General features: G+C 45.3%; 1 protein-coding gene across 5 annotated transcripts in view; it reads left to right on the plus strand.

The window, feature by feature from the left end:
* PITPNM2 (phosphatidylinositol transfer protein membrane associated 2) overlaps positions 1–9,129 on the plus strand; it is a 110,866-nt gene that overhangs the window by 73,548 nt on the left and 28,189 nt on the right. For all 5 annotated transcript variants that reach the window (XM_031059524.1, XM_031059520.1, XM_031059521.1 and 2 more), the window contains exons 7-11: positions 1,100–1,195; positions 4,311–4,415; positions 5,273–5,343; positions 7,951–8,195; positions 8,655–8,844. In XM_031059524.1, coding sequence (XP_030915384.1) covers positions 1,100–1,195; positions 4,311–4,415; positions 5,273–5,343; positions 7,951–8,195; positions 8,655–8,844 — 707 coding nt within the window. The remainder of the gene's footprint in view (positions 1–1,099; positions 1,196–4,310; positions 4,416–5,272; positions 5,344–7,950; positions 8,196–8,654; positions 8,845–9,129) is intronic.

The following is a 9,129-nucleotide window of genomic DNA, read 5'->3' on the forward strand; positions in this document are numbered from 1 at the left end:
TGGGTGCTGGGGCTGCTGAGCTGTAATTACCTGGCTCTGCACAGGGTCTCCATCCCTGTTCCATGTGACAGCCGGGTGGGAGATTAGGAGAATTTTACTTCTATATTCAACTCTGTTGGAACAATAGCACGAAACGGCTCGTGCGGCTGTCACAGTAACTGGAGCCTTTCAGGCTCTTGTACATGCAAAATGAGAACTCGTCAGTCTCCTCAGGTTTTTGCTGGGTTAGGTGGCTGCTGTGAGTGCTTTGTGTGCTCTGTGTCACAGGCACGAGGGGACAAACCCTCTCTCCCATCGTTCTCTGGACAGCGCTCCCTTCAGCAGGCGGCTGTTCTGAGACAACTTCAGCCGAGAAGTGCTCAGGCTGGATGGTTGCTAAATTATATCTGAAAAAAAGAAAAGAAGAAGCCATAATGTCTTTATATTTAGCTCAGAGAGCTCTGGAGGCGAAAGTGAAAGGGAGTAGGTAGGTGTGGGAACAGGAGGGCAAACAGCACTAAAAGGACTTTGGGGTTTCTCCTTGCTCTGTCAGGACCGCCGCTCCGACAGCTTCCTTTGAAGTAGTCAGATAGCATGTTGTTTAAATCATTCAAGTTTAAAGTTTAAACAGATCTCTAATCCAATTTGTGTGGAAGCAATTTCCTTCCAGAAAACAGATTATTCCTCTCCAGGCTGCTCTGCTGAGCTACCCACCCGAAAGTTAGCGAAGCAGAGGCATGGCTTGTGTGCTGATGAGAGGCACAGAGAGAGCTTCCAATCAGCCTGCTTCCTTCCTAATTGCAAACTTTAAAACCCAGCTGATTTTGCACGTCCTACTAACAATTATAAATAGCTGCCATTCAAAATAGCAGAAGAGTGATCCAAGCAGCTTTGCTTTAATGTAGCATCTTGCTGGCAGGTTCTACCAACAGTAAACAAACAGGATCTGTAAAGCAGTACACTGACATCACACCAGCATCATCGGGGTTTTGTGTTTTTTAATATTGCAGCAGTGAATTTTCTTGGAGAACACATGATTCTTCCTCCAGCAAAGATCATGTTGGGAACTCTCTGTCTTGTGGATGTAGCGTTTCGCATAAAGCTTTTTTGTTTTTTCCAGCAAGTCCCTCGCGCCATAGTATCTCCGAGTGGAGGATGCAGAGCATTGCCAGGGATTCAGATGACAGCTCAGATGATGAATTCTTTGATGCACATGGTATGTGGAGCCTAAATCACCATCGTTTCTTCCCTGAAATGGTGGGGTAAGAGAACGGAAGGCATGAAGGGCGGGGGGTGAGCAGGGAAGGAAGCGAGACTTTTTTGCTTTGAAGTCTTTTCCTTTCTAACCATGACGTGCAGCTTCTTCCAGCATCACCCAGCAGACTCTTACATTAATGCAGCACCATTTCAGGTGCAGTCTGAGCTGTTTGAGAACAGGGGATCTTGCACAGTCTTAGCCCTAGGGGCTGTGTTGTATTTGGTGCAAATGAGTGTGCGTGAAATCCAGCTGTACTAACTGGACTGTGGGTGTGTCCTAATGATTCACTGTGACTGATTATTTTTCTAATTTGTTTTTTAATCAGTAAGAGGTATGATTAATTGCCCTGTCTGGGCTTGAAGAGACCCAAATTTGCCTTTATTAACTCCTCATTCTCCCATTCCAAGAAATACCAACAGCGAATGCAGCAAGGTACTTCAGGTGCCAAAATTAATCAGTGTTGATTCCAGAATTGTCAAAGTAATTTTGATTATCTGTATTAAGAGAACACTGCTACATTTTTTTCCTCTGTAATGTGTGTGTGAAGAAGCTTTGTTCCACTGCACTCATTTTATATATTCTACTTTATGCAAATTTAAGCCTGAAGGGCTCCATCTCTATTGACAACAGATGGACTCTCCTCCTGGCTTGTCTGATGGAAGTGAGATGCAATATTTGCTGATGAACTTGGGAAATGCAGTTGTTAAAAAATGACACCCCAGTTTTGCAAAGCTGATGCTCAGCTGAAGTTCAACCTCCCAAAATGGATAGTGTCATGTTCCAGAAGAGTTCTCCCATGAGTGTTTAGGCATGGATCTCAAACTGTGGGGTAGAGAGGGGTGTGTTAGTGTGGTGAGCTGCACAGCAGCAGCTGAAATGGCTGGGACATGTGTGAATTGGGATAAATGTGTGTCTCCTGCTGGGAAAGGGAAGGGCCAACTTAGTTTAAGTGTCACTATTTATTAACTTAGCATTTACAACAAGTGAGGGATTTATTGGAGCAATATAAGAGAAGAGGAGTGAGTCATCCAAACGGCACCGGCGCTATCCACACGCTTTTTGCCTTTTTAATTACTCAGTAATAAAACTGAGATGGAGACAGCTCTGCCTGGGATCCAGGGCCCAGGGAATCCCTGGCATGCTCCTAACAGGCCTGGGAAAGGGGATTAACAAAAATGAGCCTTGTGCACCTCTGTTGCAATACTTGCAGGAGGTTGCTAAGAGTAAAAGCAGCTGCTCTCCTGCGAGTCTCTGTGCACGCACAGTTTGTCCTCTGCAGTCGGCACGGTTGGGTTGAAAAGTCTGTCCCTAAATCTGGTGGGATTTTGGCTCATGAGTCAAAGCCTTGGCATGTGTGTGCAGCTGAACAGAACCCCATCCCCAGGAGGGACCTCTGGGTGCCCCTTGGCCCGCAGAGGCTGCGGGTCTGTGAGCAGGGATGAGGCTCCGCTCGCAGCTCATCCTGCCGGGGTCGGTACCATGGGAACTGGCAGGGCTCAGGATGTGAGTCAACAGCCAGCAGAGTTCCTCAGAAGTGCTTCCCATCCACACACACACACATTTCCTCACAGTGCAGTGGGCGTAACCTGAGCCCCAGAAGATTCCTTGTCTCCAGCTTCCCACTCACCCTCATTCCCTGGTAAAGATAGTGACAAATACAGTAATATCGAATATCTATCCTGTAATAAATGCTAATAATGGGAGTAATATCCCATTCAGGGATCACTTGAGCAGCAGTAAGGGCTGTAATTAGACCTCTCAAGGAATTAAGTTTAATATTTAGATTAAGTTGCTGGAGGAGCTTAGAGTGCAGTCGTCCTCTTAGTTCTCTGCCAGCACGTGTGTTACAGGCCTGGGCTTTCCACTTGCTCTGGACAGGCAGCTCCACACCCCTGTGTGCAGAGAAATTGGGATTTACTCAAATTCTTTCCGTGGCTGAAAAAGGAAATGGCATGCTGGTACAAAATTTCCAGGTTGCTCTCTTTTTATGGTCAAAGTTGAAATAGAAATTCCTAAAAATAATCAGGCTTTGCTTGGCTCTTCATCTAGTACCCTTCATACAATTTTTTTTGAGCTATTGCTCAGATTTGCTGAAACGATTAATATATTTCATAACCTTTTTTTGTTCCCCATTGTGGGATTCTTTCAGCTAATTATTTTCTTAGTAACTGTACAGCAATAAGAAAGGGGAAATCCTAGTCTGGGACTCTGAAGATTACAGCTTTTAGATCTTCAAGACATCTGCAATTACTGCTGTTATTATGTTTATAACTCTTTATTAAATTTACAAGCCCAAAATTTTCAGGAAAGACATACTAAGCACAGAGGAATAAATAAATTAGAAAGCACTTAACCATCATAGCAGCAAAAGATGCATCCTCAATGGAAAAAAAAAAAGAGAGAGAGAAGGGAGATCTCTCCTTTGTATGTCTCTTCCTTTTAATTACACTTCTAAGAACATAATATTTTTGGGACCCTTATTCTTTATTGACTGTGGTTGAACTGAGCCACAGGGTTTGGAAGATACTGAGGTAGGAAGGAAAAAGCAGATCCATGCACTGTGTCTCATCTCCTGAGGAAATCAGCCTGGGGAGTTCACATTCCCTTTATTGCTCCTGCCTTTTTAGGTGTTTGGTCCTATGAGCAGCAGTGATCCTTGTCCCTCCTTCCCCCAGAGACACCCCACAGCTCTCAGACAGGGCTGAGGGTCCCAGTGGGAATCCTTGCTTTGTCCTCTCCTGTCCTGGAGCATTCTGGCTGCTTTGGCACCATCAGAGAGAATGGCAAGGCAAAGGCCAAACATGGTACCATTAAAAACCCAGATTGCTTCTTTCCATGTTTTAGGAGTTTTGTTTGTTTAAATCATGCAGTTAAAACATTTTGTTTACTTTTCAAAGGTGCTTTGGTTTCTATATAACAAAAGCTGGTAAAGTATATGGTTTATTTTGACTTTAGCTATCCAAATGTGTATAGATTGCACAGAGTTGTGGGTTTTATTTAAAATTCTGGGTTTTGCTCTTTTCTGTATACATATTTTTGTGTTTGTGACTCTCAAAAAATCTGTTTTTTAAAGAGGACTTGTCTGACAATGAGGAAATGTTCCCGAAAGAAATAACCAAATGGAGTTCCAACGATCTGATGGATAAAATTGAAACCCCCGAATGCGATGATGTCCAGGGTAATTCTTTTCCACGTACAAACTGCATGTGCTATTTTACAGTATTTCCAGGCAATTGTCACAGCCTCATTGTGAACAAGGTAAAACTTGTTATCCTCATCTCACAAAGGGAGAAGCTGAGACAGAGCATAAAAATGACTGTCCAGTGCTGCTAGAAAAGATTTGCTCAGTGGGAGCTGGGATAGCTTTTGATTCTCTTTTATTTTCCACATTGGTTTGGCTCCTTTGTGTGACAGCCAGGATTCTCTCACATAATGATGAAATATCCCAGCTCTGTCTCAAATGACTTGAATTTCTCCTGGCTCTTCTTTCCTTTTGCTCCATCCTTTGTTCCTGACTGTATCTGCCTCAGTTTTACTTTCTGCTCATCATTATGAAATGGTGAAAGGAAGCTGTAGCTCCTCAGCCAGAACGATGCATGGTGGAAGGTGACACTCAGGCTTTTTCTACAAAGCCAGTCTGTGTAGGCACAGATGTAGGAATACATCAGATCTCTACTCCCCAGTGTAGTTCAAGCAATTCCTTTTATTTTCCCACAAACCAATCATTTCTGACAGTCGTGCAGGGATTTCCCATTGTTGCCATCCTTAATAAAGCAGCAGTACCAGATCTCTGTAATGAGAGAAGAGCTCACTGATGTCCTCAGCTCTTAGCCAGGTTAGGACAAATTGCTGGGAAATAAATGACCCAGCATTGCCCAGGCTTCTCAGGTGGAAGGAGGCAGGAAGGAGGGAGAGGATGATTTGATGAAATAATGAAGGAGATGTGAGGCATTGGAACAAGCAAGGTCTTTATGGAAGAATGTCTTTACCAAAGAGCATCTGGAGTGCTGACATTTTGCACCTCTGCTCTTCCAGGTGACTTGTACCAGGAGACATCAGCAGAGTACCAGGTTGGCTCCAGCGTGGAGAGGCTCAGCATCATCGAGGTGAGTGCTTGGGCTTCTTGTAAAGAGATCCTGTGCTGCTGGAATGGCTCTGTGTGGGATAAATGGGTCCCTTTGCTGTGAGCAGTGTCTTGTCTCCGTGTGCTGCTGAGCCCCAGTAACACCTGTGTGTGTCCTTCTGTAATTCTGATTTAAGGGGGTTTTCACCCATCTTTGGAACATCATCTAGAAAATGCTGTGTAGTTTGCAGGCAGCATCAGGTATCCAGCTGGAAAAAACTGTGGGGATCAGAGCAGCTCGAGGGTAGAGCTGTCCTGCAATTCCAGATGAGCAAGTGTGGATGTGGGAGTGGGAGAACACGTTCCTGCAGCACCAGGGTGCAAAGGACAGCGCTCAGCTGTAGCCCACAGCATGGAGCTGCTCAGAGTGGTGTTTGGAATCCAGTTAGAGCACGGCCTGGGGCAGTGCTCTGGGCAAAATAATAAATAAATAACAGCACGCTGAGCCAGCCCAGCTCTCTGCAGTTCAGAGTCCTGCTCAGACACCCCAGGCTGGCTGTTCTCATCCTGCCCTTGAGCAGCTGCCTGTCTGTGCTGCAGGGGTGCTGCAGCTGCTTTGCAGGGTGCCTGCATTGGGTCTGAGTGGTCCATCAAAAATCATGAGTTTTGGAATTACAGGCTCTAAGTTCATGGTGGTTTGGCTTTTCCATAATAGACTGAGAGTTCAAGGGCTGTGAGGAGAGTGGGTGGCTGGGAGGGGAACAGCTCTGGCCACCTCAAAATAAGCAAGTCACAGCCCTAAGATTTCTCTTGGAGCTCAAGATGGTGTGGGAAACTTGTCTTCCTCAGAGGGCTGTGCAAACTCAACCCCCTCCTGTTTCTGCTTTCATTTTAGAAAAAGAACAGACTTCAAAGCAAGATGAAAAAGACAGTTATTTGTAGTTGTTCACAAGCTGTCTGCTAAAATAGTATGAAATTCCTGTGCCACCAATTGCAATGATTTTCAGGTTAAAAGCTTCCTTCACTTGAAGGTGGTTCAGGATTGAGGTGTTTTAAGAGGCTCCAGATCTTACAAGGAAGTTCTGAACAGTTACCTCCACCCTTAAAGTGATCAGCAGTTCCCCACTTCCTTCAGAGCAGAGGGTAATGAACTGAAAGGTGCCTCCAGAGCACTGCTGATAAACTTCTGCATGACCTGAGCTTGGTGACTCATGTTGTTCTCCAAATGAACACTTCAAACACTTGTCTGGAAGCAGAAGAGGTGCTGAGATGCTTTGAGGGCTCCTCCTGTGCCTCCAGCCAGGGAAAGGTTCACTGTGCAGGTGGCTAAAACTGGAGTCAGAGGAGGTTTGAAGAGCAGCATGAATACAGTGCAATGGTGCTAAATAATTCAAGGCCATTCTTATGCAGGAGGTCTGGAAAAAATCATTATTACAGACTTGGATGAGGATTTTAATACTTCTGGTGGGCTGTGTAGTAAGACAAGCTTTAACATTATCTGGCAAAAATGTGATGTGGTTGTTAGGCTGCTAATGTGTGCCTGGGCATGCTTTCCTCCCACCAGCAGGTCTGTCAGGGACTCAATCACTGCTCAGAGGACAACAGGTGACTGAAGATGCTTGAATTAGAACAGTTTGCCAAATGGAAAGCACTGCTGCCCTCCATCCTTTCCTTACCCCTCTCAGTGGCAGCAGGGAGTTGCTCAGGATGTTCTCAGATGTCTCTGCTGGCACAGGGGTCAGGTGCAGGAGGGTTTGCACAGATCTCACAGATGTAGGATGGAGGATTTGAGTCCGTGTGGGAGCTGTAAACACTGAAAGCCCTGGTAGCAAATAGATATTAAAAATACTTACTGCTCTGCTGTGTTACAGGATGTGCACATGGATGCTCTTGTACCTGCCTGGGCCATCAGGACTGGGCTTACAGCTCTTCTGGCAGGGCATTAATGATAAGGATGCAATTCCCTCCTTCCCCCAAATTACAGCCTGTCTGTTTAGGCAAGGAATTGCTTCAACACAATAAGCAAATCACCTGGACAGCCAAATTAAAGTCCGTCACTGTGTTCATGCAGCAGCCTCCCAGCCACATGCTGGCCATTCCGTGGGTTATGAGGTCATGAACTTTTTTCATTTCCTCTCTTGCAACAGTTTAAGCAAATCTAAAGTCTTATTTATAACTTCTGTGTTAGGCAAACATGCAATGACTGATCTTCCCACAACTTCTCAGTAACTTGCCACTTGCTGACCTGTTTGATCTCATTTCTTAATTTTGCTGAATGTGTTTCACTGCCAACTGCTTCAGCTGAGCTCAGCACCCCACAAAAAACAACTTACATTTTTGTATTTTTCCACCCTAATATACACAAGGATGTCTTCACTGCTGCCATGTTTTACCTGGATACAATTTTATGCAGGTTTTTTTTTTAATTTCAACATTCCTTCTGCTTCTAACAAGTCAGACTGAGGCTGTGTGTGCATTTGTGCATGCACAAGTGTAGGATAAGAGACTGGAAGGAGTACTCAGGTTCTCAGCATCGTATTGTGGTGTATCTAATAGCCTTTGCCATAAATTAATTTGCCATAAATTAAGCACAAGTCAGACCCCTTTGAAAAATGAGCATTTCTGTGTGCTCTCTTCCATCCCCACCTAGGATGAATCAGTGCAGCCATTAATGCAGCCAAGTAAAATCCATGTCCTCCTCTTGGTCCTCCATGGAGGGAACATCCTGGACTCAGGAAGTGGTGACCAGAGCTCCAAGCAAGGGGATGTCAACACCATCACGACCGTGTTTGACACGGTGATGAGGGTGCATTACCCAGCTGCTCTGGGACACATTGCCATCAAACTCGTCCCTTGCCCAGCCATCTGCTCTGAAGCATTTTCCCTGGTGTCCAGGTAAGTTGATGCTGTTTTATCATGGAGTGGGGTTTTTTTGGGAGTTTGTTTTGTTTTGTTTGTTTCCCTGAGATGTTCTGCATGTAGCACTGGGAGCTCTGACCATGCTTTGGGCATGCATTTATTAATGTACCAGCCAGGCATTCAATCTCGATTTCATACTTAGCTGCAGTGAATACAGTAATCATGCAGCACAAGTTCTGAGATTGATTTATTCTAATTAATCCAATAAATACTAAGGATTTAATTCCTTGTCTGGAGGTTGTTCTGTCAGTGTAAGTATGTTGTCCTTGAAGATCTACGTTTGATGGGAGGCAAAGATTTATTAAGCTCTCACCCATTCACAGAAGAATAAATGGTCTTTCTGGCTTGAGGCTTTTTTTTATGAACCACAACACTTGACTGTACTGCCTGCAAGTTGTCTTCCCCCATATTCCCACTGTCCCTTGCCTTCTGCAGCCTCAGCCCATACAGTTATGACGAGGGCTGCCTGTCCAACAGCCAGGATCACATTCCCCTCGCCGCGCTCCCCCTGCTCGCCACGTCCTCCCCGCAGTACCAGGAAGCCGTGGCCACTGTCATTGTCAGAGCCAACCAGGCCTACAGTGAGTTCATCAAATCCCAGGAGGGCACCTCCTTCAATGGCCAGGTGAGCCAGGGGCTGCTCAGACCACAGCCAGAGCAAGAACAAGGGAAGCAATTTCCTTCTGAAATTCTCTTTGCCATAAATCTCTCAGGAGGGATGGGAATATGACAGTGCTGGGCTGCAATAAGGAAGTGCTGTGCTTTCCATTCCTTTCTTTCTGGGAGGGAGAGATTATTGCTTGTGTGCTGTCCTGGACCTTTGGGATTTGAAGCAAAGCCTGAGTTTGTGTTCAGAAATGAAACTCCAAAGCTGTGAAGTTAATCAGGTTTCGGTGTGACACACCTTGCC

This window comes from Geospiza fortis, unplaced genomic scaffold, assembly GCF_000277835.1.
Source record: "Geospiza fortis unplaced genomic scaffold, GeoFor_1.0 scaffold145, whole genome shotgun sequence".
Taxonomy (NCBI): domain Eukaryota; kingdom Metazoa; phylum Chordata; class Aves; order Passeriformes; family Thraupidae; genus Geospiza; species Geospiza fortis.